Here is a 27,936-nt window from a genome sequence, read left to right on the forward strand (position 1 = left end):
ACGTGGAAACATCCACAGTAAACGGTACACGTTAAAACGAAAAACTCCGGCCGCGCAGTCCCCTGGGAGGAAACAAACATCACAATTTGAAACCCGTCTAAGTGCATTAGAGACGTAGAGACGCAAACCGCCGAGGTCAGGTTTGCAGGCCCTCACCTGCTCAGGCTGATTGACAGCGGCGGCGGGGGCGGGGCGAGCTGAACGTCACTTCCCGTCGCGGCCGTCCTGGTCCTCTCGCGCGATGACGGCCAACGTGGAGTCGCGTGGGCGGCGCCCGGGGGTAGGAGTGGGTGTCGTGGTGACCAGCGACAGGCATCCTCGCTGCGTCCTTCTGGGGAGGAGGAAAGGGTCGTTCGGAGCCGGCAGTTTCCAACTTCCCGGGGGCCACTTGGAGTTCGGGTAAGCAGTCGCCTGGCTGACTGGGAAAATGAAACGGGCGCGCAGAGGACGCCATCCCCTCCTGCGTGCATCCGTACGTGCGTGCACGCTGACGCTGCGTCCTTTCTCGGGCGTTTGTCTTTCTCGCCCGAGGCCGGAAGGGGGCGCTGCTCTGGGCGAGGCGCGCGCAGAAGTCGCCACGTCCGCAGAAGTCGCCACGTCTGCGTGCGAGCTTTCCTCGAGGGGTCAGCTCCTCTCGCCCTGACGCGGCTGGGCGTTGTGACTTGTCTTTTCCTGCTGCTTGCGCTTGAAAGGCCGAAAGTGCGTATTTACAGGCCTCGAGTAGTGTGTAGTTGTCCCTTCAGATGTTTGCACGGTTTGCTGGCGATTTAAACGCAGGCGGTATATTATTTTCCTGCTCCCGTTAAGTCTCGTAGCGCTCCAACCAAGGGAGTTTATGGAAACCCTGGACCTCTGTGCCTCCCTCGTTAAAACGGGGAAATCGCCCGAAGTACTCCCTAAGGTCTCCCTCTCTGCTTTGACTTTCTGTGAACTGAGGTGTCAAACCGACAGAGAAAGTTTAGTTCTACACAAGGGTGAAGAGAGGCTGAGATTGACCTAGAAGGAGGGTTCACCCGGGCTCTTGTACTCTTGAATCGATATAAATTGGTAAGATGCCAGAGGAGGAATTTAGGCAGAGCTTTGTCGGGGCTCCTGCTGTAGCCGGAGGGAGGGAGCGAGAACGAGAAACAGGTGCCCTTACTCGCTCTCCTGGAGCGAGAGGTGGTGGTGAGCTGGTTCCTTAATGGAGTGGGGCGTAGCATGGATCTGCGGGTTGGGCAGGAGGTGCAGCTTAGGTGGTCTGCCTGCTCCTTTGGTGGTTCTGTGTGTGGAAATCATGCCTGGTAACCCTGCTTCGCTCTCAGCAACTCACAAATGGCTGTAGGTTTGTGGCCAGTCTTTAATTGCCCCCCAGAGAAGACAGTGGCACCCCACTCCAGTACTCTTGCCTGGAAAATCCCATGGACGGAGGAGCCTGGTAGACTGCAGTCCATGGGGTCGCTAAGAGTCGGACACGACTGAGCGACTTAACTTTAATTTCCCCAACTGTGCATGCATTATTTTTAGTCTCTACCTTTGTCCAGGTGCAAGCACCCGGGGAAAGGGTCCCATCCTATCTCAAAGTGAGAATAGGGATGACGTCTGTAGCATATAAACAGCATCAGAAACAGAAACGTTCAAGGAGCTTCCCAGCTGGCGCAGTGGTAAAGAATCTGTGATACCCAGCCCAGCATTTTTTGCAACTGGCTTGAAAATGTGTTTTTACTGTTTTGTACCAATTTAGATAAAAGAGAGGGCATATATTGCATGTGATTAGGACTTCCCGGGTGCCACTAGTGGTGAAGAACCCGCCTGCCTATGCAGGAGCTATAACAGAAGCAGGTCGGGAAGATCCCATGGAGGAGGAAATGGCAACCCACTCCAGTATTCTTGCCTGGAGAATCCCATGGACAAGGGGAGCCTGACGGGCTACAGTCCATAGGGTCGCACAGAGTCGGACACAACTGAAGCGACTTAGCAGCTGCAGCAAGCTATCACTTAATAAAATTACTAGATTAAAAATCAAATTGCACGGACAAGCACACCCCTTGATGGTGCTGGGTGCAGAGCTCATGTGAGGTACCCTGCTTTTGCTCCTGGCAGCTCACAAGTGGCAGTTGTGTTTTTGAATCTTGTTCATAATTTGTGCCAGCTGTGCATGGGTCTAGTTATTTCTGGGCCCTCGTTGTTTCTTTGTGTTCTGCCGGGTGCAGAGGAGAGGAGACATAAGGGTCTCAGCCTGTCCCACCATCAACGAGATGGAGGGAGGGGGATGTACAATTATGACTGACTGCTTTGTTGTGTGGCAGAAACCAACACAACATCGTAAAAATTAAAAAAGAAAAATAAAAGTAGTATTTTGGTGTTCTGGTTCTCTTCCAGGCGTTTGTGTTTCCTTGGTGGTGGGGAGAGGAGGTGCGGGCCCATGTTTTGCGCTCTCTGCCTCCTCCTCTTCTCCCTGTTTCTGATTTCTTTCTCTGCGTTCCATGTGCCCTCTGGGTGCAGTATTCACGTGTGCGCTCTTTCTGAGGGTGTGTTGGTGGCTGGTTGGAAGTCCTCCAGTCCCACAAGGATTTCTGCACTGCACAGTTCCCCGATACAGGTGACTAAAAACTTCTTGTGATGCTGGCCGCCAGCTCCTGGTGTTAGCACACCACGCTCCATTTTCTTTCTGCTGGGTCCCCAGTAGTCTCACAGCATCTGCTTGGCCCGGAGCAAACATGTTGCTTTCACTGCCACTCATTTTCTCTGCTCAGCCATCGTGGGCTGCTCTCGCCAGTCTCCTACCTTCCAGGTGCTTAAAGTGGGGGTGAGCGTTGTGTTCGCGTGCATCCCTGCCACAAGGGGGCGCACTTCCGACACCCCCAGAGCTCGTTCCCTGCTGTTGCTCTGCCCCGAGGCACGGGGCAGCCCTGTGTGCCCCCACAGCTGAGCCCTTTGACTGGGGGCGACACAGCGGTGCCTCCCTGAGTCACACCCAGTCTCCGTGGCCGTTTATTTCTCTTGGAGCACCTCTCAGTTGGTTTGGGGGCGGAGCTGCCCCCCCATCAGGAAGAAAGGGAACATTCCTACAGCATGAAAACTCACAACTCTCCTCCCTTCCCAAAGATTTGTCTGTCTTATGGGTAGAGTGAGGGTAGATTAGATAATTAGAGAAATAGTCAAGGTAGAAAAGATAGAGAAACAGTATTCTTTTTTGCTGAGTATCTCACATACTAAAGTGCTTCAAAAATACAAGGAAATTTAATCTAGAAGGCATATGAAATGACTTTTAGAAAAACTGTATCACACAGATTTCTTTTCATACTTGTTTTCATTTGATACATACTTTATCTGACTATAAAATTCCATTTGGAACCATTTCTAAAGGGAGATACTATATGTTTTTAATCTTGTTTCATATATGAAAACTGTACAGTGAAATGTTTTAATTTATATGCAGGTTTTTGTAACTTTTAGAGTATCAGTTCCTGTCAATATCTAGTTATTATCAATCATGTTGAAGGTGAACTAATCAGTGTATTTTAATTTTTGTGAATGCCTTTTGTTCTCAAGTTTGAGGCACAAAGTGAAATTCTGAACCTACTGGAAAAGACTTTACTCACTTCTTGATACACTTACAAGCCTGTGAGAAAGTAGCATTATCTTTTTACTTATCTAAGGTGGAAAGTAATGAACTTTGAACTCAAACCTAGGTCTGTGCTCTTAACTGATATATCAGACCACCTCCTGGTTGCATGCTGCTTCCAGGTAAGTGAACTAGTGCTGAATTGGCTAAATGTTCATTTTTTGTTGTGCAATATGAAGTCCTTTTGGTCTTCAGAGAACTAGATACAGGATAAACAGTATCCAAGGAGGTTTGTTGATTTATTGTTTTAAAGCATGAATCAATTACAGCTCTTTGGGGGTTACACTGGAAATTTCTAGCCAGGAATTTCATGGCTTTAAAAAAAAATGAATAAATAGAATTGAATATGGTGGTGTGTTTCTGTTTTCCAGGGAAAGCTGGGAAGAATGTGCTCAAAGGGAAACCTGGGAAGAAGCAGCTCTTCACCTGAAAAATGTTCGCTTTGCCTCAGTTGTGAATTCTTTCATTGAGAAAGAGAATTACCATTATGTCACTATTTTAATGAAAGGAGAGGTAGACCTGACTCATGATTCAGAACCAAAGAATGTAGAGCCTGAAAAGAATGAAAGTAAGAGAATTAGATACAATAATGCATTTTCTACAAGAGCATATGTCTGAAGGAAGATTACTTTATGTCACCATATGAAGAGAGTTAGAATGTAATTATACTTTCATTAGAATTTAAATCTACTTAAGTTCTGAAGATATAAGGATAGAACAGGAAAGAGAATGGATCTAGAGCCAGACTGCTTGGTTTGCATCCTGGTTCTTCCACTAAGAGGTTTGTGACCTCGAGCCAAGTTACTTAGGGCTCTGGGCCTCTTTTCTCATTTATTATAATAGTAGCTACTTCAGATGGGTGGTTGTAAGTTTGAAATGAGTTATTACCTACAGTGGGCCCGTCCTAATGAACACAGTAAGTACTCAGTGTTAGTTTTATTTCTAGTGTTTAATTTTGTTTCAGACTGTGATTTTTAAAGCAAAACATTTAATGTGCCTTCCTCAGTTTTCTCACCTGTGCAAGAGAGAGAACTTTCTTTTATAAAAAAATGATTAACTTGCAAAACACCTAATCTGTTACCTTCTGTGTTGAATTGAGTGCTCTGACAGCTTTAATGACAGTAATTGATTTCCTTTTATTTACCATGTACTACACCTTGTTCCTGGGGCTTCCCTGCTGGCTCAGAGGTAAAGAATCCACCGGCCAGTGCAGGAGACGGGGTTCGGTCTGTGGGTCGGGAAGATCCCCTGGAGGAGGAAATGGCAGCCCACTCCAGTATTCTTGCCTGGAGAATCCCATGGACAGAGGAGCCTGATGGGCTACAGCCCATGGGGTCACGGAAGAGTCAGACAGGGTTTAAACAACTCAGCAAGGTATGGGGAGGGGGCATGGATGCGCCACCCTCCCAGCAGCTTGACGTGTTCAACTCTGAAGCTTTCTGAACCCAGTTGTGTGGATTTTTTATGAAGGATCATTATGTGATGGGATTATTATCATTGTGACTGAGTAAACCATTGCCCAGTGATTAACTCAAACCTCCAGCCCCGCTCCCGCCACTAAGGTGGAGCAGGAGTAAAAGGTGGGCTGAAAGTCCAACCTGTCGTCATGCCTCTGTCTTTCTGGTCTGCACCCACCTCCTGAAACAGGGATGAAGACCAAATACATATTTCTTCTTTCATGATATCACATGAAGAAAAACACAAGAAGGATCCAAAGGCCTTCAGCTGGCCTAGGGTACAAGAAAACTTATTCCTGCCTTAAGAATGGGAAGGCAGGATTGTACCAAATTCACTAGGGGAGCTGATACCTAGCCACGGTACAAGAGGCTTGGGGGTCTTTGTTTTATTTATAACACAGGCATGCAAACTCTGCCCCGTGTTCAGCAGGCCCTGGATCTGAACAGCCTGCTTCAGGCTTCCAGTCACCGCATCTTTCCTCCAGCCATCAGATTATAATTAGAGGGATTGTTCAGATGCTTCCTTCTCTACGAGGCAGGGTAGACTACTTCAGGTCTCTGGAGACTCAGTTAATTGAGCATCTTGCAACACATGGTTAGTGTGTACCTCCCCTCTTCCTCCACCACCTCTCCTCCCCACTACCCCCCATACTGTGTTGTCACAGGTACTGATCAGCCCTTCCAGAACATGTTCCAAGTTCATGGATTCTTTGTCCCCTGCCTTCCCAGACTGAAACTACATATTTGTGTATTATAGGCAGAGAAATCCTTAATGGAAGAAACAGTAATTACACATAGATATATACATGTAATCATAAACTAATTTAGAACATAGTGTTCTTAATAATCATTGTATTTTTGTTGTTAATTTCATAATATTTAAACATTTACCTGTGCATCTGTGCATGCTCAGTCATGTCTCTGCGACCCCACGGACTGTAGCCCACCAGGCTCCTGTATCCATGAGATTATCCAGGCAAGAATACTGGAGTGGGTTGCCGTGCCCTCCGCCAGGGAATCTGTCTGACCCACGGCTCCTGCCACATACCCTGCATCACAGGCAGATTCTTTACTGCTGAGCCACTGAAAATTATGTTTGTATAGCCAAGCTAATGTGTAGCATCACTCTGGCACTTTATTTTATTAGTAGCAAATCACTTTTAAAATTAATTTTTCTTAGTACAGGTTAACTAGCCAAAATGAATGTACTTTGTTTCCTTTTAACTGAAGAAACTGCTTTAATATCTTTCTTTTCTAGGTTGGGAGTGGATTCCTTGGGAAGAATTTCCTCCCCTGGACCAGCTTTTCTGGGCACTACGTTGTTTAAAGGAACAAGGCTACAATCCTTTTAAAGAAGATTTGGATCATCTGGTAGGATATAAAGGAAGTCACCTAGAGGTGAACAAGGAGATTCACTGAGTTGTTTTTTTTTTAATGAATTGGCCAAAAAGTTCACTTAGGTTTTTGTAGGCTGACTACAGTCATGCTGAGTTGTCTCTAACTTCATTTGAAACCATTTTGTAAGATTGTATTGTGACACCTGTCACAGCAATGTGCATTTTTTAAAAGAAATTTATCAAAATTGGTGAATTTGGGGGTAGCCATTTTAATATTGAAAATGGAAGAAAAAAAGCAACAATTTCGGCATATTATGCTTGATTATTTCAAGAAAGGTAAAAATGCAACGGATACAAAAAAAAAGATTTGTGCAGAGTATGGAGAAGGTGCTGTGACTGAACGGACATGTCAAAAGTGGTTTGCGAAGTTTCGTGCTGGAGATTTCTCTCTGTATGATGCTCCACGGTCAGGTAGACCAGTTGAAGTGGATAGCAATCAAATTGAGACATTAATTGAGAGCAATCAACATTATACCACACGAGAGATAGCCGACATACTCAAAATATCCAAATCGAGCGTTGAAAACCATTTGCACCAGCTTGGTTATGTTAATCGCTTTGATGTTTGGGTTCCACTTAAGTTAAGCCAGAAAAACCTTCTTGATCGTATTTCCACATGTGATTCTCTACTGAAACGTAACAAAAGTGTTCCGTTTTTAAAGCAAATTGTGACAGGCAATGAGAAATGGATACTGTTCAATAATGTGGAACGGAAGAGATCATGGGACAAGCGAAATGAACCACTGCCAGCCACGCCAAAAGACGGTCTTCATCCAAAGAGGGTGATGTTGTGTATATGGTGGGATTGGATGGGAGTCCTCTATTATGAGCTCCTTCCAGAAAACCAGTCAATCAATTCCAAGAAGTACTGCTCCCAGTTAGACCAGCTGAAAGCAGCCCTCAGTGAGAAGCGTCCAGAGTCAGTTGACAGAAAATGCATAATCTTCCATCAGGATAACGCAAGGCCACACGTTTCTGTGATGACCAGACAAAAATTGTTACAGCTTGGCTGGGAAGTTCTGATTCCTCCACCATATTCCCCAGACATTGCACCTTCAGATTTTCATTTATTTCGGTCTTTACAAAATTCTCTCAATGGAAAAAATTTCAGTTCCCTGGAAGACTGCAAAAGGCACCTGGAACAGTTCTTTGCTCAAAAAGATAAAAAGTTTTGGGAAGATGGAATTATGAAGTTGCCTGAAAAATGGCAGAAGGTAGTGGAACAAAATGGTGAATACGTTGTTCAGTTCAGTTCTTGGTGAAAGTGAAAAATGTGTTTTTTATTTTTGCTTAAAAACCGAAAGAACTTTTAGGTCAACCCAATACATAAAAGGCAAAATAAGGTCCTGTTAAAGAGTGAAAAATATCTAATTTCAAAACAACTCCATTTTACCTGAGAAGTCCCACATGATGGCCAGTTAATTTGTAGCCTCTTAATATACCCAATACCTTTTCATTCAGTACTTGTGAAACATTTTCAGATTGTGTCATGAATTGTGTTTCAGATTCAGAAAATGTGATAATTGGTGATGTTATAAATGGTAATTCCGCTTTCTGTATCTCTCTGGTATTAATGTGTTACCAGTGTGTGTGGAGTAGAATGCAGTAGAACTTGTCTTAGTGTTTCACTTCTAGTAGAGATCCTAATTCAAGTGCTAACACAGAATTTATCACATTTGTTGCTTTTCCTCTCCTCGTTTTTTGTTGTTAATATATTTTGACAGTTCCTACAACTAGAGCAGGCAGGACAGGTCATTAGGGTGTATTTCTGATTGGGAATGTAAACCTAGGGAAGCGAGTTAAACCATCCAGGATCTGTATCCCATTGTTAACAGGCCTTACCATTTTGGATCTCAGTTGATCTCTCTTCTTGGGATTCAACTTCCTTGTATGTGAAATGTGACTAGACTAGGGCAGCGGTTCTCAGTATGGCCTGGAGAAGTCCTCAAGGCCCTTTCAAGTGTCCTCAGGGTCAGTCTGTTTTGTCACATCCTCATTCTTTGCTGAGTGTACAGAGTTTTCCAGAGACTGCATGTTATAGGTTACTCTAGTAGAGTGACTGCAAAGCAGATACGAAAATCTAGCTCTCTCCTAGTAAGCTAGATGTGGAAGAAATTGTCAAAAATGTAAAACAATGCCATGCTTCTCACTTTTTTTTTTTTAAGAAAAACATCTATATTTTTTATAAAAATTATGTTAACATGTAACAGTTTTGTGTTATGGGTTTTTGTTATTTGTAAATAAATAATTCTTAAAATGTATCCGTTTTAATTCCTAGTATGATATTATTACTAGATAACATCCTATAAAAACTCTTTAGGGCCTCAGTATTTTTTTTTTTTATGAACTATAGTTGTTTACAGTGTTGTGTTTCAGGTATATACCAAAGTGATTCAGGTATGTATTAATGCACACACATTTTCAGATTCTTTTCCATTACAGATTGTTGTAAGATACTGAATATAGTTCCATGTATTATACAGTATGTCCTTATTTTTTATCTCTTTTATACACATATAGTGTGTATTTGTTAATCCCAACTCCTGATTTGTCCCTCCCTGTCTTCTTTCCCTTTTGGTAATCATGCCTTTTTCCTGCATCTGTTCGTCTGTTTTGTAAATAAGTTCCTTTGTATCATTTTTTGAGAGTCCACATATTAGTGATATCATTTGTCTTTCTCTGGCTGACTTAGTGTGTCTAGGTCCATCCATGTTGCTGCAGATGGCATTTCATTCTTTTTGTGGCTGAGTAATACTCCATTGTATATATGTACCACATCTTTATCCATTCATCTGTTGGTGGATTCTTGGGTTGTTGTCACGTCTCAGCTATTGTAAATAGTGCTGCTCTGAACATTGGGGTGTGTGAAGCTTTTCAAATTTCTTTTCATCTTTTCCAAGTTATCTGCCCAGAATACGATCCAGTTATCTGGATCGTGTGGTGTCGTTTTTTAGTTTTTTAAGGAACCTCCTTACTGGCCTCCTCAGTGGTTGCACAGTGTACACAGCAGAGAATGGTTCCCTTGTCTTCCCCACCCTCCTCAGCATTTATTATTTGTAGACTTTTCGATGGTGACCATTCTGACTGGTATGGAGTAGTACCTCATCGTAGTTTTGATTTGTGACATTGAGCATCTTTTCTTATGGCTCTTGACCACCTACCTGTATGTCTTTGAAGAAATGATATTTAGGTCTTCTGCCCACTTTTATGATTTTGGTTTGTTTTGTTGGGTTTTTTTTATGTTGAGCTGTATGAGCTGTTTGGATATTTTGGAAATTAAGCCCTTGTCAGTTGCATAATTTGCAGATAATCTCTGCCATTCTGTAGGTTGTCATTTTTGTTTTGCTTGTGGTTTCCCTTGCTTTGCAAAAGCTTAGAAGTTTGACTAAGTCCCTTTTTTTTTTTTTTTTGCTTTTATTTCTTTGGCCTTGGGAAGTTGACCTAAGAAAACATTGGTACAATTTTGTCAGTTTTGCCTATGTTCTTTTCTAGAAGTTTTATAATGTCATGTCTTACTGAAGTCTTTAAGCCGTTTTGAGTTTGTTTTTGTGTATAGTAAAAGGGCGTGTTCTAACGTCATTGATTTACATGCAGCTTTCAAACTTTTCCAACACCAGTTGGTGAACAGACAGTCTTCTCTCCGTTTTTTGTCTCCTTTGTCAAAGATTAACTGGTGTGGGTTTATTTCTGGGCTGTCTATTCTGTTCCATTGATCCAGATGTCTATTTTCATTACTAGTATCACGCTGTTGTCAGAAGTCTGTGAGGGTTATACCTCCATATTTGCTTTTTCCTGGGTTTTCTGTGGCTCCATATACATTTTAGGATCCTTTTATTCTGGTTCTGTGAAAAATGCTTGGGTAATTCGATAGAGATTGCATTAAATCTGTAGATCTGCTTTGGGTAATACGGCCACATTAATAATATTCTTCCAGTCTGGGAGCGTGGGATATCTTTACGTTTTTTTAAATCATCTTCAGTTTATCAGTGTTATATAGCTTTCAGCATATAAGTCTTTCTCCTCCTTGCTCAGGTTTATTCCTAAGTGGTTTTTTGTTTGTTTTTTTTTTAATGTGATTTTAAAAGGGATTATTTCTTACTTTCTCTGATACTCCATTTTTAGTGTAAAGAAATACAACAGATTTATGTAATTAACCTTGTATCCTCCTACCTTGCTAAATTCATTTATCAGTTCTAATATTTTTTAATGACAACCCAACTGCAGTATTCTTGCCTGGGAAACCCCATAGAAAGAGCATGGCAGGCTGCAGTCCATGGGGTCGCAGAGTTGGACATGCCTGAGCACGCACATACGCACCTTACTAAGGTTATCAGTTCGAGTAGATTTTTTTTTAATCTTAAGGTCCCCAGTAATTTTTAAGAGTCTTAATAGGATTCAAAACCAAAGTTTGAGAACTGCTGAATTAGACCATAAACTCATCTTTTTTCTTCATGAACCCATTTCTATAAAATCCCATGCTTCTCCTAGAGCTGGTTATATTTGAATTTTGCCCTTTCAGAAGACTCAAGTACTGTTGTAATACATGCTACAAAAGAATCTTTCTCCAGTGAAAGAAGATCATTTTTAAAGTTGTTTTAATTGCTTGCTTTTTCTAAATTCTATGTGCACATTGTAGAGTTTACCATTTACAAATCTCATTTTGTTTTGACAAATTTTTTTTAGAGGGAGCTCAAGTAAAATTAGTCTATGTTCCTTGAACTAATGAATTTGTTTTTCCTACTCCTGTTTGATTATTCACATCCTTCTTTTGCCTGCTCATTAGTTTTACTCCCTTCAACTGACTTAACCCTTTCTGTCCCTGAAAGTGAAGTGAAAGTGTTAGTTGCTCAGTTGTGTCTTGACTCTTAGCCACTCCATGGACTGCAGCCCACCAGGCTCTTCTGTCCCTGAATTCTCCAGGCAGGAATACTGGAGTGGGTTGCCATGCCCTTCTTCAGAGGATCATCCCAACCCAGGGATCAAACCTGGGTCTCCCACATTGCAGGCAGATTTTTTACTGTCTTGAGCCACCAGGGAAGGCTCCTCCTTGAATGGTAGATATGGGAGACTTGATAAGAACCCAGGCAAGCCTTGTGTATGAAACTCCTCAATAACTTAATCCCAAGTATAGTTGATTGGGAATTCATTGAGATATGTCTTTATTATATAAACAGGTGTTTTGTAGTTTCAGAAACTTAACATAAATGACAAGTTTCTTCCATTATCTCCCACTTTTAAAAATTTTTAGTAGACAAATTCATTACGAGCTTGTGGGCTTTTGCATTTGTTTTAAATTCACCAAACTAGACATAAGGGTTTATTTTAATGGAAAGAGAAAAACCAACCTGGGCTCCTTATTTATAGCAAAAAGTAAAAAAGTTAAGTTTTGTATTTAGTGGGGGATTGCACTTTCTCAGCATCTGACATGTGCAGTGGCATCCAGTAATCACTCTAAATAAAATTTCTCAAAAAGAGCAAATGGCCAGAATAGGATTTAGAGCTCTTGAGTAAAGTTAATTCTTAAATGAGTGAGAATTGCCTTTAATAGAAAAAACTAATACACTACTAGCAATATTCTCCTAAAATGAAATATCTATACCTCACTCTACCAGGAAGCTGGCAAGTCTGAAATAGCTCTTCATGTGTTTATTAAATCAAGCCGAGGTGTCCTCTATCCCAGGCAAGTCCTACACTGACCCTGGAAACATCTGAGGGACGTAAAGGAGAGCTGTTTCTATAGGTGTAGGGAGAGGAGCTCAAGTCTGAAATAGAGATGCCCTGAAGGTTAAAGACCTGTACAACGTCTAAAACCAGGCAGAAGAGCGGAAATCCAATCATCAGTTTAACAGGAATAATGAGGCCAGGTTCCTATGTTGGGGAAATTGGGGAAATAACGTGTATATGTGTGTGTGTGTATATATGAAATGTGCCTAAAATGAAGATTTAATATGCATAATTTATAAGATGCCTCTTCAGTTCTTGCTGGGGGTTTATTCCATAATATTCAATATTTAAGTCCTACTAACTTTCTAGAATATTTTTAAAAATACAAGTTCTGAGATAATTTTAGACCTAAGGGTTTTGGGTGAGAGGTTGTAGAGCTGTACAGATAAACACCAAATGAGCATGTACACAGCAGTTTGATTTGAGATAAACGTGGAACTCCCTTTTATTTTCCAGTCCACTGGTCCACCAACATTCAAAGAATCTGTGTATTCCTTGAGTCCTATTTTTCCATTTTGGTTTATTTTTTTGTTGTTGTCTGTGTTGGTTTATAAGTGAAAACCCCTCAAGGGAAGAGGTGCTAAGATTCTTGGGTTGTGAATGGCAGTGACTGGCAGGGACCTTAAGGGCTTTAGGGCCCCAGTACTTAGATTTGGATGTGAAGGCTTCAAACAGATGCCGCTTCAGCAGATTAAGAAGCAGATTCCTCAGTCTGCCTTCTAACAGCACCCAAGTGATTTTCATACACTTGGCTTGTGCCCACACTTTGAGAAATACCACTTTCGAGATAAAGTTTAACTAGTTATTGTCCTCTGCACAAATCTAACATCCTTAATATGGGCTGCTTTTTTTAAACAATGTATATAGTGTGCCTTTTTTTTTTTAAAGATTCTACACCAGGAAAAAGAAAAAGAGTAAAGGATGCAGTACTGTCTAAAACTGATAAATCAAAATGTAGCTGTATAAGAGTATTATTTAAACAAGGAGGTTAACCACCAGAAAAAAATTAAAAGTGATTCTAGGAGCTGCAGTAAGAGAGAAGGTGAAGCCTGGGAGTGTTTTCCATTCTAAAACCCTTCCTACAATTTATGTTTGTTATGCCATTTCTATGGTAAGTTGTCAGTTATTAAAAAAAAAAAAAAAAAACCTACTTCATTTTGTTTCTTCTAAGAATGGCAGTCTATGCCTTTGAGAAACCTACCGAAGTAGGGATTACTAGTTCAGATGTATGTACTGCATCAGGTTTGTTCATCCTCCAGATTTTAAAGTATGTACAAAAGGCAACTGGATTTACAGAAATATCTTACCTACACTGAAAGTACATTTAAAATTTTTAAAAAACATACAAGAATACAAACAAAAATAAGTTTATTTACAAAAATTACAATAATTACAAAGAGTATAAATTGAGATGATGTCTCCTCTTCCTGTGACAAAAAGTAACAGCCTTTACTTTCAGATGAGGGTTTCTGTTATATAATGCACAATGAGTGATCAGCTGCTCTTGTTTATATGCTTTTCTAAATAACTGCAGGAGGCCTACTAGTGATAGGTACATGGGTCATCTCCCTCAAATCTTATTTCCAGTACTATGCACAAGTCGAACACAACTGGAACAGAACAAGGTAAGACAGCATTGAACTGAAAAAGCTTTACCCCAACAGTAAAGTGTGATTTTTCTGTAAATATTAACCTAGTGGTTTAGAACTGAAACCTAGTTTTTGGCTTTAAAAAAAAAGTCCACTATGATTTTTAATGGGCCGAACAGTTCTACAGCCAACATCACCTTTCCACATTCGCCATTTAAGAAACAGATTTCTATAGTGTTCAATTCTGTGTGCTTTTCGCCTTAGGGTTTCTAATCAGAGTCACTGCTGCTGCTCGAGGAGTCCGTTGACATGACCTCGACATCGTCCTCGTTCTCTTTGTTGTGCCCGGGAGGTTCCAACAGAAAGTCGTGGCTGTGGTTCGGTGGCAGCATGCTCATGGCCATGTCGCTTGACTGCCAGGGGTACTGCGGAGCAAGGACATCTGGAGAGAGGCACACATGAGAGCATTTCTACCAGTAATGCATTTACTTCTTTCCTTCATGCAAACACTTGGAAAAAATATTTTTTAAAGTTTAGAAATCAAAATATACATTTTTTCAAATTAATGATCAAACTTATCAAGGAAAAATGTGATGTTTTAGTAACTAGGATCTATGATTTATTTTTTTTAAATCATACTTTCCTACAGTCACTATTCAAGACGGTCACGATTTCAAATCAACTGTCTCATCTATATATATTATGCACATATATTAACAATATGTAATAGGTCCTGTATAGTACTTTCTATACATTCTCTCTATACACATTATAAATAGCTAATGTGTACTGTACTAAATATTCCAGTTTAAGCTGCCTCTAAGCCTCCACTCTTCCTGGACCCTGAACACCGTCCTCTGCCAGCAGCTACAGTGTTCAGCTCTGCCCACAGAGGGCGCTGCAGGGACTCCACAGGAGGCGGCGGTGTAATCACCAAGTGCGGTGTCCAACTCTTGCGACCCCGTGGACTGCAGGCCACCAGGCTCCTCTGTCCATGGAATTCTCCAAGCAAGAGTACTGGAGTGGGTTGCCATTTCCTTCTCCAGGGGATCTTCCCAACCCAGGGATGGAACCCAGGGCTCCTGCGTTGCAGGTAGACTCTACTGACTAAGCTACGAGGGAAGCCCGTAGGAGCCCGTAGGAGCAACAGGCTTCTTCCCCTGCTGGGGCCTGCATTCCCTCCTGTGGTGCCTGGCTGGTGGGCAGGACGTCAGTGGCATCCCAGCTGGATGGGATGGTGTAGTTTCAGCCTTCTGCCGGGACAGTCTGACACAGGATATGGTACAATCACAATGAGAAAAATGAGATGATAGTAAGGGAAACTAATGCACAGTGAACTCCCAGTTTGTCTTAGTTAACAATGTTCACAAAAGCATTTTTAGTAATGCTACAGGGACAGCCTGACAATGAAACGTTGAATGTTAAAAAAGCATTATCTAGAGTACATTTTTAGCACTGTAAAAAACACAGGGTGGGGCTTCCCAGTGGCTAGGACTCTGCCTGCCAATGCCAGTAACGAGGGTTCAACCCCCAGTCCAGGAACTGGGATTCCACATGCTGCAGGGCAGCTGGGCCGGTGCGGCACAAGTGCTGAGGCTGCTCTGTGCTCTGTAAGGAGACAAGCCTGAGGGGGGCTGAAGTCCAGAATGAGCTCTCATAAAAAAGATACTCCAGTTAGTAAAAAGTCCATTAGAAGCTTTGTTATTCACTTAGTTAATTTGGGGGTTTTTAACAAGTATGTTCACGTGGTATCCTTTAAACTGAATAATCTTACTCTGTTTATAAAGTATGGTTCATTTTAAAAAAACTAAACTATGTCTGGAGCTTAAGTTAATGAAAGGCCTACTGCCTGAGGAAAATGGCACAGTATCACTTTATTCTAATTTCATGGGGCTTCCCTTAAGGCTCAGCTGGTAAAGAATCCGCCTGCAATGAGGGGGACCTAGGTTCGATCCCTGGGTTGGGAAGATCCCCTGGAGAAGGGAAAGGCTACCCACTCCAGTACTCTAGCCTGGAGAATTCCATGGACTCTCTAGTCCATGGGGTCACAAAGAGTCAGACACGAATGAGGGACTTTCACATCACATACATTCTAATTTCATAGCCTCCACCTAGAACAGTCTTAAACAAGAGGAAGCAGAGAGCAGGATAAACTGGTAGAGTTAACTCTAGCAACTAAGATAAGATGGGTCCAGACCCTCAAACTTGTTCAACAGCCAGATCTTTGTCTTCACCATCATCTCTGAAAAAAAGCCTTTATCTGGAAGTACTATTCTGATTAACACATACCTGGCAGTCTGCCTGCTGCAAGTGCGTCCCCTGGGAGATGACCATTTACTCCATTAGTGGAAGGATTGTTCATCTGACCCAGTAATCCACTTCTCATCTCCAAATCAGTTGGGTATGGTCTCCGTGGGTCCCCTAAAAAATAGAGCCTGCTTTTAATTCAATCACATATGGAAATATGCTTAAATACCTTCTTTGAAATATTGATTTTCCTTGGTTCACTTTGAAAAACTCAAGCCACATTTTAAATTTTGGGATATTAGAGTCATCAATTGCTATTAAGGACATGTTAAAATTTTAATTACATGTATTTTTATATCTTCTTTAGATCTTCACAATAACACTATATGAAAACTGTTATTTCAGCAACCATTCCAAATGACAAAATTATAATCCTGATTCCTCTAAGTTAAAACCTTTTCCTAATCAACCTCTTTAATCATGTCATTTAAAGACTAATTCCTGGGGAATTCCCTGGCAGTGCGCTGATTAAGACTCTGAGCTTTCACTGCAGGGGCCTCAGGTTCAATCCCTGGTCAGGGAAGTAAGATCCCACATGCCACACGGCACGGCAAAAAAGACTAATTCCTATAACTTTCAGGTGGAGCATCAGAAGCCAATGATGTTCATTTCCAAACATGAAAGCACACTGTTTAGTTTTGGGTTGATGAAAAGTTGGCCAGATTTGGACAAATACTGGGGTATTTTCTCACCAACTCTAAATTACTTACCCTCCAAACCTGCAGCAACCCTTAATGTTTCAAGGTATGGCAAAATATCACTGCCAGGAGTGACTAAAAATAACTACTTCCCATCCTCCCAAAAGGCTGCAGCTCTACCTGAGGTCTCTGGCTTATAAGTATTTTATCTGCTGTCAACACACGCTGCAGCTTGTCTCTCTGCTGTTTCTTAACTACTCCAGCTTTCTGCAGTCCCATGCACCTGCTACCTGGCATCCAGTACTTCATCTTTATACCCTGAGAGTTGGGACTGTCTGCTTCTCAGGCTGCAGCCCTTGTGGAAATCCCTCGACAAAGTTGGCTTCTGGCCAGCCAGGGTTTTCCAGGTATATAAATAATACAGCTTTAGAATCACATGTTACCTTGTACTTTAAAATACATACATTCTATATTTAAATCTTTTTTCCTCTTTTTATGTATAGTTACCTACGAATTGTGAAAACCACATATATCTAGTAGAAAGAGAATTATTTTTACCTGGGACCCAGGTCAGTGGGGCACACACAGCATTACTTGCACTAATCCTATGTGCATACTTAATTATTTCTTCAGAGGAAATAGCACCTAAAAGAGTCAAGAGGAGAGTTTTAACATTTCAGTCTACTAACATACAAGTTTGTAAGTGCATATGTCACAGTTACACTTCATACTTATATTCATTAGGTAAAAAAAAGTGCACGTAAGTATTAATACGTATAGCATGACCTGGTTTTATGTATTATTATTGCCACATATGTATCTAAGAAAAATCTGGAAGAACACACACCAAACATTAACAGCAGTTAATCTAAAATAGGAAAAGAGGGAATTTAGATGTAAATCATACCTACAAATCATGAAAAGCAAGTAACCAAGGTTTTCATTACAATTCTGACTTTTAGTATCCAAACTAAAAGATCCAAAATGGAAGCCGTTTAACAAGAGAAGCAGGACAGGACGAGAAGGCAGACTGAGCATCTGCCAGCACCACTGAACGTGCACACATCCTAGAGCCTTCCTGAGGCTGACCTCACAGTGCTCTGGTCCTACTCGAGTTGTCCACTGCATGCTCTTTCATCCTCCATCCCATCTTTCAAGGTCCACCTCAAATCACATTGCTTCCAGCCCATATTCTCTCCCAACAATGTAAAAAACCCATTGTCTTTATTACACATTTAAGTAACAGCCACAACTTCTTTATCTCATTTTGTAACCTGAAAAAGGATGTGACACCTCCCTAACACCCAGCACAGGGCTGTAACATGGCAGACACTTCACAGTGAAAATTCATTGGAAACTTTTTAACAGCATGACACCATTACCAATACTACTCTCATCAGTTTCTTGAAACCAAAACTTGAATCTTTCAGAAAGTCATTTAATGTTCCCACATTACTAACCTTTTCTTGCTTTTTCTATTGACTTGAGTTTTTCTTTTGCTTGGTAAACAGCTGTTGCCTAATGTAAACAACATTTTAAAAAGAAATACAGATTATTCAGAACTATACCAAGTCCAGTTTTTCGCCTAATTCACAAAATCATTTATCCCATAGAAACAATATATAAAACTTGGAAACCCCCACAATTTACTTCTAATATTCTGAAATGCCACTTGGACATCAATGACGTCAGCTATAATCAATGAGAAAAAACCACATTTATGTATTTATGAGTTAACCTCCGTTCACAAATTAGTTGTTGGAAACAAAACATAAATTGGATTGTTTGCTACCATTTTTGCTTCATGTTTTCTATCAAAAGAATGTAGAAAACCGCTCCGGACGTGCGTGGCTTCGGCCCGGGGCCGCGGTCCCCGGAGTCTCCTGCGGGCTTGGGGGCGGCCCGGCCGGGGCCCCGGGCGCCCATCCTGCCCGGTGCCCAAGCCCCCCGGAGCGCGTCGGCCCCGCCCTTTCGCCCTGCCGAGGCCCGCCCTGCCCCCGCGCCGCGGGCCCAGCACGGGACCTTCCTGGGAGAGCGGACGGGCGACAGCCGGGCGCGCGGGCAGGCGCTCGCAGGCACCCACGCCAGGCGGCGATGGAGGTGAACTGGGCATTGCATTGACCAGGTGAAGTGTGGCAATGCATGGGGCGTGGTCGGTGCAGCATTTAAAAGATCACAAGATGGGGGGAAAACTCATTTTCAAAAAAAAAAAAGAATGTAGAAAACCGACCAGGTACTACTCCCAGAACAATCCTTACATCTGGTTCAAGGATAAAATACCAAAACTGTTTTTTTCTAGTTTACAACATAAGTTTGTGGATTGATGGTGTCATTCATTTATACATTATCAATGCGTAATGACTATATTACAATGAACTCCTCCACGTACCCACCCTGGGCAAAGACAAACTCAGGGTAAAATGAAGCTGACCATAGCATATGCAAACTCAGCCATAACACACTGGGTAAAAGTAGGCAGTCAGAGAGATCTAGGTTTAAATTCCGTTTCTCTACTTTTACCCTCTTAGGCAAAATAGGTATTCATTTAAAGTCATGGTTTCATCTGTAAAAATAGAAAAATGGTACTGACCTCATAAAACTGTTAAGATTAAGCTAATACACTAGTGCACCAGGGTCTGGCACACTAGTAAAACTGTCAGTTGCCATTACCTAACTCATAAGATTTATTCTTTTTATAGCCCTCATATTCACTGTCTTTAGAGAAGAGCCTGCAAAGTCTGGTCCAGATGAGAATCAAACTCAGCTCCTCCTGCAATACCGCCACGTAACAATTGCGTTGCTCAGCACTGAGAGAAATAACTGAATAAATTGTCTCTTTGAAATAACAGCCAAGAACAAGAAAGGAAAAACTAAGAGTCCTTGACATATATCCAAAGTCCACCTCATTTAAGATGGAAGATGACATAAATTAATGTACATTTTAATCAATTTATAAAATCATTATATAATTTTTTTACCGACTGCAAAAAATATTTCTAAAACTGAAGATTTAGACTATTAATAAATGAAACATATCAGGACAGGATAAAAGTAAAATGTCACATTTCTGTGAATTCAATCTTGTCTTTAAATAATGAAAATATGGTTCTAAAGAAATGCAGAGTATCTGAAAACAATAATTAAAAAGTGGTCTTTCATCTAATGAAAGTCACAAGTTTGGTTAGATTTTAGACCTGGAAATTCAAGTTTTCTGCCACTTCAAAATTCTGAAAATACGTTTATTTTTTGAAAATAGAGTAAATAATATCCCTTTTTACATTAAGAACCAGCCTCTATCAGCTTACCAGTATCTGTTCTGCTTCCTTTAGCTGTTTTTGTAGTTGCTGAATATCACTGTCTCTCTTTTCTACTTCTTTTTCTAAAACTTGCATTTCATGATGGATTTTTCCCTGATTAAGTGCCAATTTCATTAGTTCCTGAAATTCCCCATCTCTGTGAATTAACAACTCCAGGACCTGTGAGATAATAGTTGGTTAAAACAGACAACAGAATACTGAAGAACTACATTTCCAATGAAAGAAAGAAACCTCAGGTGAACTGGCTAGTCCTCAAAATTTTAACACCTTCAAAGTATTATTTTCTAATCATTATTAGAAATAAAAATAGCCTATCATGATTATTTTAGAAAAGAGATTAATCAAGATTTTCTACTTTTTCTAAGTATATGCTATTCTTTCATACAAAATAAATCTTTCAGAACTAGCAATATGCCAAAATGAGCAGACTTATTCATTTCTCAGGAAAGGCAAAATTTATTTGAGATGATTTTAGTTGACAGCCCTGGCAACCCACTCCAGTATTCTTGCCTGGAAAATCCCATGGACCGAGGAGCCTGGCGGGCTGTCCAGGTTGCAAGAGTCAGACACAACTGGAGCAGCTAAGCATGTATGCACGTCAGCTGACACCGGAGACTGAATGGGCGCGTCTCCAGAGGTACACAAATGGACCAAACCAGAATAAAGGCACCCGGTATCACTAATCATCAGGGAAATGCAAATCAAAACCACAGCTGGATATTACCTTGCACCAGCAAGGTGCTATCATCAGAAAGACAAAAGATAACAAGGGTTGGCAAGAACGTGGAGAAAGAGGAACTCTTAGTACACGGCTGGCAGGAATCTAAATTAGTGTTTCTGGGTATTTATTCAAAAGAAATGAAATCACTACTTGCAAAAAGATATCTGCACTCATGTTCACTGCAGCATTAATTCACAACAGCCAATACATGGAAGTAATCTAAGTGTCCATGAATGGATGAATGGAAAGAGAAACTGTGATGTAGATCTATACATATGCACATCCACACAAAGTATCATTCATCCACAAAAAGGAAATCCTGACATCTGGGATAACAACATCACATTAAAGGAAGTAAAGTCAGACAGAAAGACATGGTATGATCTCAGTTATCCGAGGAATGTTAAAAAAGCCAAACACACTGGAAAAGAGCTCAGGTTGGTGGCTGACAGAGGCCAGAGGGAAGGGAGTAAAATGGGTGAAGGTGGCCAAAAGGTACAAATTTCCAGCTATCAGACAAGTTCTGGAAATGTAACATACAGCATGGTGACTATAATAAAGAATACAGTACTATAAATCTGAAAGTTGCAAAGAGTACATCTCAGCAACATAAAAGTTCTTTAAAAAATGTGCCGGATGCAACAGACATGTTTCCAAACACATATAAATTGCCAGCAGGTACATGAAAAGGTGCCACCTCCACCATCTTTGCAATTTTCTTAAAAGTTCCTATCATAAAAAAAGACTTCCCTGGCCATCCAGTGGTTAAAACTCTGTACTTCCACTGCAGAAGGTGCAGGCTGGATCCCTAGCAAGGGAACTAAGATCTCGCATGTTAACTAAACTTATAATGGTAATCATTTTGCAATTTGCAAATATATCACATCATCATGCTACACATATTAAACTAATCCAGTTTAATGTATCAAATATATGTATTATATTTTGTATCAAATATATTATTAACATTAAGTATAATATAAATAAGATTACATATATTAAATAATGTATTAAATATAACATATAATTATATCTCAATTATATCTCACCTAAATGACGCAAAAAATATCAATTTAAAAACTGCAATTAATAACTTAATAGTCTGATCTTCCTGTTCTCACACAAAGTAAACATAAACAGGAAAGTGAAAAAATGATGGAGGTTTTTTGTTTTTAATCCAAAAAGAAACCACTTACCTGGTTCTCCTCTCCTGACTGTAGCAACTTTTGGTTTCTCGAAATTGCCAGCATTTCTATAAGTTCTCTACAAAACAAAAACAAAATCTGCAAAGTAAACACAATAGAGGCTCTCTTACCTGACCGATCTGCGGGACTGACGGTCCTCACAGCAAGCTGCCCCAGAGCTCCTGCCCCACGGGCACTCTGACTGTACTGCAGCTCTCAGCAGCACAGTGCACCCTCAGCAAGACAGCTGTGTTCATGACCAGCCCCATTTATTCAAGTTTTACTATTACTATAAGTATATAAATCAATATGGAGTATATAAACACAAATGAAGTATGACTGTGAATAGGAAGAACTATTTCTATAAAAACCTAAGCTCGGAAATACTCAACAGAGGTGTCACAAAGGAAAACTGTATCTAACCAAGAGAAGTCAGGTCATAAAAACTCAGCAAGAGCCTGCCCTAAGCCTGCCTGATGAGTGGCCAAGGGCTCATTTCACTTTAAAGACACTGAAGGAGAAAACGCAGATGATGAATTACCGCTGGTTTATGCAAGAAAAACTCCCACTCCATCAGGGTTCTACAAATCCAGCCCATCTGTGGTTTAGGTAAGTAACTATTTTAGAAAGAGAGCCGCCTCTTCATTTATATATTGCGAAAAGCTGCTTTCCCATGACAAAGGCAGAACACAGTACTTGTGACGGAGAACTTCTGGCCTGCTCATTTTTTAATTAACCAAACAGGTATCAACTAAGAGGGATTCTTACACATAATAAATCACACATACTAGAATGCTTCTCTGTTAGATATGTTAACTTTCCTATATGAAAAATACTAGAATGATTGGGAGGAAATGTGCACCAGGCATTTTCTATACATTAATTTCAAACTGGACTCAACATTCCCCACCACTACCTCCCTCCCATACACCATTACATATGAATTAATTAAAGCTAATTAATGAAAAAAGTGGATAAGGGGTGAAAAGTCTTCATACATTCAAGTATTTCTTGAGTGCCTGTTATGGGTCAGGCAGTTTCTAGATGATTGAGTTATAAAAGTGAATTAAATTCTAATACAGAAGAAAATATATAAATAAAACCAAAGTTGACAAGGATTAGGAAGAAAATTAAGTGGAGTGTTATACCAGAAAGTGTCAGTGAGGTAGTCTGGCTCCTTACACTGTGTGGTCAGGAGAGGTTTCTCTACAGGGTTATCTTTGGAGTAAAGAAGAACTAAACAAGAGAAGTCAACCAGCAGGTGTGGGAGGAAAGAATGCTTGGTCAAACACAGCCAGCTCATCAGCCCACAGATGGGCTGGAGGAAAGGCACAGCAGGTACCAGCGAGGAGGACCCAAAGCAAAGACTCGAGGGGTGGGGGGGGGCTGCACTGTGTGGGGCAGGGGTGCCCAAGCCCGTGAGGAATTTCCTGAGATCACCACCAAATGGAAAATAAAGTGCACAATACATGTAACGCACTCGAGTTATCCCGAAACCATACCCCTCTCCTTCCCCACCCTGTCCCTGGTGCCGAAAAGGTTGGGGCCTGCTGGTGCAGGGCCTTGTAGGTCAGGTTAAAGGATTAGTATTTCACTCTAAGTGCAAAGAGAAGTTACTAAATCATTTTAAACAGGAAAAGGACAGGACCTGATTTATGTTTTTAAACAATTACTGAGCTATCTGGAGACAAGACTGTAAGAGAGCTAGAGTGAGAATCAGGTTAGGTGATCTTTGTAGGATCTCAGGCAAAAGAATGACACTGGCTTTGACTAGGTCCTAGGCACGAGGATTTAGTGATGGAAACGGGAAAACGTGGCCAGACTTAGGGTATATTTTGGAGGCAGAGCTGACAGAACTTGCTAATACAACCAACTATTTTAGCTCATTTCTGTATCCCATTAATGAGATGAAGAGAGTTGAGAACTCCTGGCCTAAATACAAGCTGGTCTCTGGGGGCGGAGGTGGGGGTGCGTGGGGAGTATGGTGGGAGATGTAGAGAAAGGAAGTACAGCTGGCTGACCAAGAACTCAGGTACGGACATCAGGCCATGGATTCAAGTCCTGTACTCCTTTATTCTTGTGCGACTTGGAAAAGATGTTGTGATTTTCTGTACTGTGGATCCCTCATCAGCCAAATGTAAGTAATCATAGTGCTACCAGACAGAGCGATTTTAAGGAGGTGATGTCTGTATATATCTGGAGGACTTAAAACAGCACCCTGGCACCCTTCTACACTGTTGGCTGGAATGTAAATTGATATAACCACTATGGAGAACAGTATCGAAGCTCCTTAAAAACTAAAAAGGGATTTCCCTGGTGGTCTAGTCTGCCTGTCAATGCAGAGGACAAGGATCTGATCCCTGGTCAGGGAACTAGGATCCTACATGTGTGTTATGTTAGCAGCTCAGTCGAGTCCGACTCTTTGCGAACCTAGAGACTGTAGCCCACCAGGCTCCTCTGTCCATGGGATTCTCCAGGCAAGAATACTGGAGTGGGTTGCCACTCCCTTCTCCAGGGGATCTTCCCAACCCAGGGAGCAAACCCAGATCTCCCACACTGCAGGCAGCATAGTGCCAATATAAATTTTCATCAGGAGTCAAAGTAACCGGAGAGAATGTAGGGTGGAAAGTGTAGCCAATGGTGTTGGGCTGGAATTGTTATAATAAATCATAGATAGCCATTTCAAGACCTTGGAGCCATACATAACTCCCTAGAGCTAAAAAAAAGGCCCTTGAAGGAAGGAAACATGACTAAAAATTAGAACTATGCATCAATATACACCTGAAATATGTAAAAGTATGCCAGTTCTATTGATACTACAAATTATTTGGATTTCCCTGGTGGCTCAGATGGTAAAGAATCTGCCTGCATTGCAGGAGACCAGGTTTCGATCCTTGGGTCAGAAAGATCCAAATTAATAGGAATCAGAATTTGGAGGCAAATTATTATAGCCCTTAGTTGAAACACTAACACATTCCTAATGCTACATCTTATCCAAATTCCAGTTTAATAATGCATGACAAGTAGTCTACTGCAAATAGCAGTGAACTGAAAGTACAGGACATCTCAGTTCTCATCTCAATTGAGCCACTAACTAGTCACACATCCTGAGCCAGGATCCCAGCAAATGGGATGTTAAATCCATAAATCTAACTTCTTTGAATCGCTAATTCATTTGTAATAGAGATCACTGGATTAAAAGATCCTACATGTCACAGGGCAACTAAACCCGTGTACAACTCCTGAGCCCATAAGCATAGAACTCACCATGCTCTGCAACAAGAAACCACAGCAATTTGAAGCCTGTGAACCACAACTAGAGAGTGATCCCTGCTCATCGTAACTATTAATACAAATAAGTAAGTTAATTTTTTAATAAAACTAAAAATAAAACTACCATGCGATGCAGCAATCCCACTCCTGGGCATATATGCAGAGAAAACCGTAATCCAAAAAGATACATGCACCCCAGTGTTCACTGCAGCACTATTTACACTTGCCAAGGAAATGGAAGCAACCTAAATGTCAATGACAAAGGACTGGATAAAGAAGATGTGATACACATATCAACTGAATATTATTACTCAGCCATAAAACAGAATGAAATAATGTCATTTATAGTAACAAGGATGGAACAAGACATTATCATACTAAGTTGGACAGAAAAAGACAAGTATCATATGATATCGCTTGTATGTGGGATCTTAAAAAAATGAAACAAATGAACTCATTTACAAAACAGAAACAGACTCAAGACTTAGAAAACAAATTTAGGGTTACCAAAGGGGAAAAGTGGCAAGTAGGAGGGATAAATCAGGAGGTTGGGATTAGCATATACACACTACTCCATAAAAAACAAATCATCAAGGATCTACTGTATAGAATAGAGAACTCTACTCAATACTCTGTAATAACCTATATGGGAAAAGAATCTGAAAAAAAATAGATATGTAATAGGTAAAAAAAAAAAAAAAAAAACCCTGGTATTCTTCTAAAAGTTAAATCACTAAAGACATGTTGCCTCTAAGCTTAAATTATACAAAATGTCCCATCTCTGGGAACCCTGCCTCCCAAGTAATAAAAGCATTAAGCTAAAATACCTTGTTTAGCTCACAGGGAACATCCTGACCAGGCCCACCCCTGAAGGACTGCAGGGAGGAAGAAATTAATAATTCCCCTCCAGAAGCTGAGGGAAACATTTGATTTGCCTCCCCTTCTAGTATAAAGGAAGCCTGAATTCTAACTCAGACAAGCGGCTCTTTAGGGCACAACTCTACCATCTCCTCGGTTTGCTGGCCTTCTGAATTAAGTCGCTACTCCCCTACCCCAACAATTCATCTCTCTGTTGGCCTGTCATGAGGCAAACAGTAGGCGCTAGAACTGGATAACTGATATATATACATATACATACACACACATAACTGAATCACTCTGCTGTACACGTGTGTGTGTGTGTGTGTGTGTGTGAGAGCTGCTTAGTCGTGTCCGACTCTGCAACCCCATAGACTGTAGCCCACCAGGCCCCTCGGTCCATGGGATTCTCCAGGCAAGAACTCTGGAGTGAAGTCGCTCAGTTGCGTCCGACTCTGCGACCCCAGGGACTGTAGCCTACCAGGCAAGAGTACTGGAGCGGGTTGCCAGTGCCTTCTCCACTGTACACCTCAAACTAACACAGTGTCTGACTACACCGGGGACAGGCCTTGGGGAGGCTCCGCGCCACAGTCACTGTTGACACAGACGTTCCTCTGGGTCAGTGGGCTCTCCCCACTGACACCAGGCTCCTCGTCGCCGTCGGCGTCTGGTCTCACCCCTGGGGACCGTCTCCCAGCGCGCAGCACCCACGGGAGTTCCTCATACGTCTGTCGAGTGTCGGTGGACGAAGGGACCCACAGCCGGCGACCTCTAACGTCCGCTAAGATTCCCATATTCTGGGGATCCAGGGTCACTGTCAGTAATCTGATGGACGTGAGTCTGAGCAAGCTCCGGGGGATGGTGAAGGACGGGTAAGTCCGGCCTGCTGCAGTCCACGGGGTCGCAGAGTCGGACACGACTGAGCGACTGAACACAACAACAAAGAGGGCTGTTGACCCCGAATCACTGAGGGTTGCAGACGCACTTCCACGACGCTCGGGCACTGTCCCCCGGGGCGCGGCCCTCCCCTTCGAGCCCCGGGGAACCAGCCCAAGGCAGGACGGTGGTCCCGACTCACGCCTCCCGGCCCAGCCCTAGCAAGGGCCTTGGGCCGACGGCCCCACCTCGACAAGACCTCCAGATCTTCCAGCGCTGACAGCAGCCGCTCTCGCGTGCTATTACCGCCGGCAGCTCCTAAGCCGCCGCCCGGCCGCTCCTTCTCCTTCTCGCCGCTCGACGCCGCCGCCATGCTGCCCACAGACTAGCGTGCATGCAGCTGCGCACTGGCGACGAGAGGCGGGCTCCAACGGCGGAAGAAAGGATCGTCGAGGCGGGGAGGAGCGGCAAGCCAGAGCGCCCCCTGCGCGCCTGGCGGTACGCTGAGGACGCCACCGCCCCCTGCTGGTCAGTGAAGGCTTCTCCTTCCACCACCCCACCACTCCCCACACTGGTTCGGTTCAGTTCAGTTCAATTCAGTGGCTCAGTCGTGTCCTACGCTTTGCGACCTCATGGACTGCAGCACGCCAGGCCTTCCTGTCCATCACCAACGCTCGGACTTTACTCAAACTCATATCCATTGAGTCAGTGATGCCATCCAACCTGATGGCATTGCCAACATTGCCATGCAATCTCAGCCTCTGTCTTCCCCTTCTCCTCCCGCCTTCAGTCTTTCCCAGCATCAGGGTCTTTTCCAAAGAGTCAGTTCTTCACATCAGGTGGCCAAAGTATTGGGGTTTCAGCTCCAGTTCCATCCCCTGGAGGCAGAGCCAAACGAGAACGGCGGGCCAACGCGGTCAGAGTGGGCTAGCCTGTGCTTAGTCGCTCTGTCCTGCCCGACTCCAAGTCTCCTAAGCCTTTAGGTTAT

General features: G+C 42.2%; 2 protein-coding genes across 3 annotated transcripts; one reads left to right on the top strand and one right to left on the bottom strand.

Moving 5' to 3' along the window:
- The first annotated feature begins 214 nt into the window (after positions 1 to 214).
- On the top strand, positions 215 to 8,620 carry NUDT15 (nudix hydrolase 15). Its single transcript, XM_065902219.1, has 3 exons — positions 215 to 399; positions 3,979 to 4,175; positions 6,323 to 8,620. Exons 1-3 carry the CDS (start codon positions 242 to 244, stop codon positions 6,481 to 6,483), a joined length of 516 nt encoding a protein of 171 aa, XP_065758291.1. The 5' UTR covers positions 215 to 241; the 3' UTR covers positions 6,484 to 8,620.
- Positions 8,621 to 13,536: 4,916 nt separating this feature from the next.
- Positions 13,537 to 27,348, bottom strand: MED4 (mediator complex subunit 4). Of its 2 annotated transcripts, none has more exons than XM_065901821.1 (7): positions 27,197 to 27,348; positions 21,954 to 22,020; positions 20,025 to 20,195; positions 18,180 to 18,237; positions 17,278 to 17,364; positions 16,064 to 16,195; positions 13,537 to 14,216 (listed from the first exon to the last, which is right to left on the bottom strand). In XM_065901821.1, the coding sequence occupies exons 1-7, from the start codon at positions 27,319 to 27,321 to the stop codon at positions 14,044 to 14,046; spliced, it is 813 nt and encodes a 270-aa protein (XP_065757893.1). In that variant the 5' UTR covers positions 27,322 to 27,348; the 3' UTR covers positions 13,537 to 14,043. The 2 variants fall into 2 exon arrangements, with proteins under 2 accessions (XP_065757893.1, XP_065757894.1); XM_065901822.1 differs by having other exon boundaries at positions 21,954 to 22,040; positions 27,197 to 27,296.
- Between the last annotated feature and the right edge of the window lie 588 nt (positions 27,349 to 27,936).

Source organism: Muntiacus reevesi, chromosome 11 (genome assembly GCF_963930625.1).
Source record: "Muntiacus reevesi chromosome 11, mMunRee1.1, whole genome shotgun sequence".
NCBI classification, from domain to species: domain Eukaryota; kingdom Metazoa; phylum Chordata; class Mammalia; order Artiodactyla; family Cervidae; genus Muntiacus; species Muntiacus reevesi.

Excerpts from the sequence above, each read along its gene's own strand:
- NUDT15 (XM_065902219.1), top strand. The coding sequence starts at position 242 with ATGACGGCCAACGTGGAGTCGCGTGGGCGGCGCCCGGGGGTAGGAGTG. Across the intron at positions 400-3,978 it reads GGGGGCCACTTGGAGTTCGG|GGAAAGCTGGGAAGAATGTG; the intron begins GTAAGCAGTCGC and ends TCTGTTTTCCAG. Across the intron at positions 4,176-6,322 it reads AGAGCCTGAAAAGAATGAAA|GTTGGGAGTGGATTCCTTGG; the intron begins GTAAGAGAATTA and ends TTTCTTTTCTAG.
- MED4 (XM_065901821.1), bottom strand. The coding sequence starts at position 27,321 with ATGGCGGCGGCGTCGAGCGGCGAGAAGGAGAAGGAGCGGCCGGGCGGC. Across the intron at positions 22,021-27,196 it reads GATCTGGAGGTCTTGTCGAG|AGAACTTATAGAAATGCTGG; the intron begins GTGGGGCCGTCG and ends TTTGTTTTGTAG. Across the intron at positions 16,196-17,277 it reads CCCACTGACCTGGGTCCCAG|GGGACCCACGGAGACCATAC; the intron begins GTAAAAATAATT and ends TCTATTTTTTAG.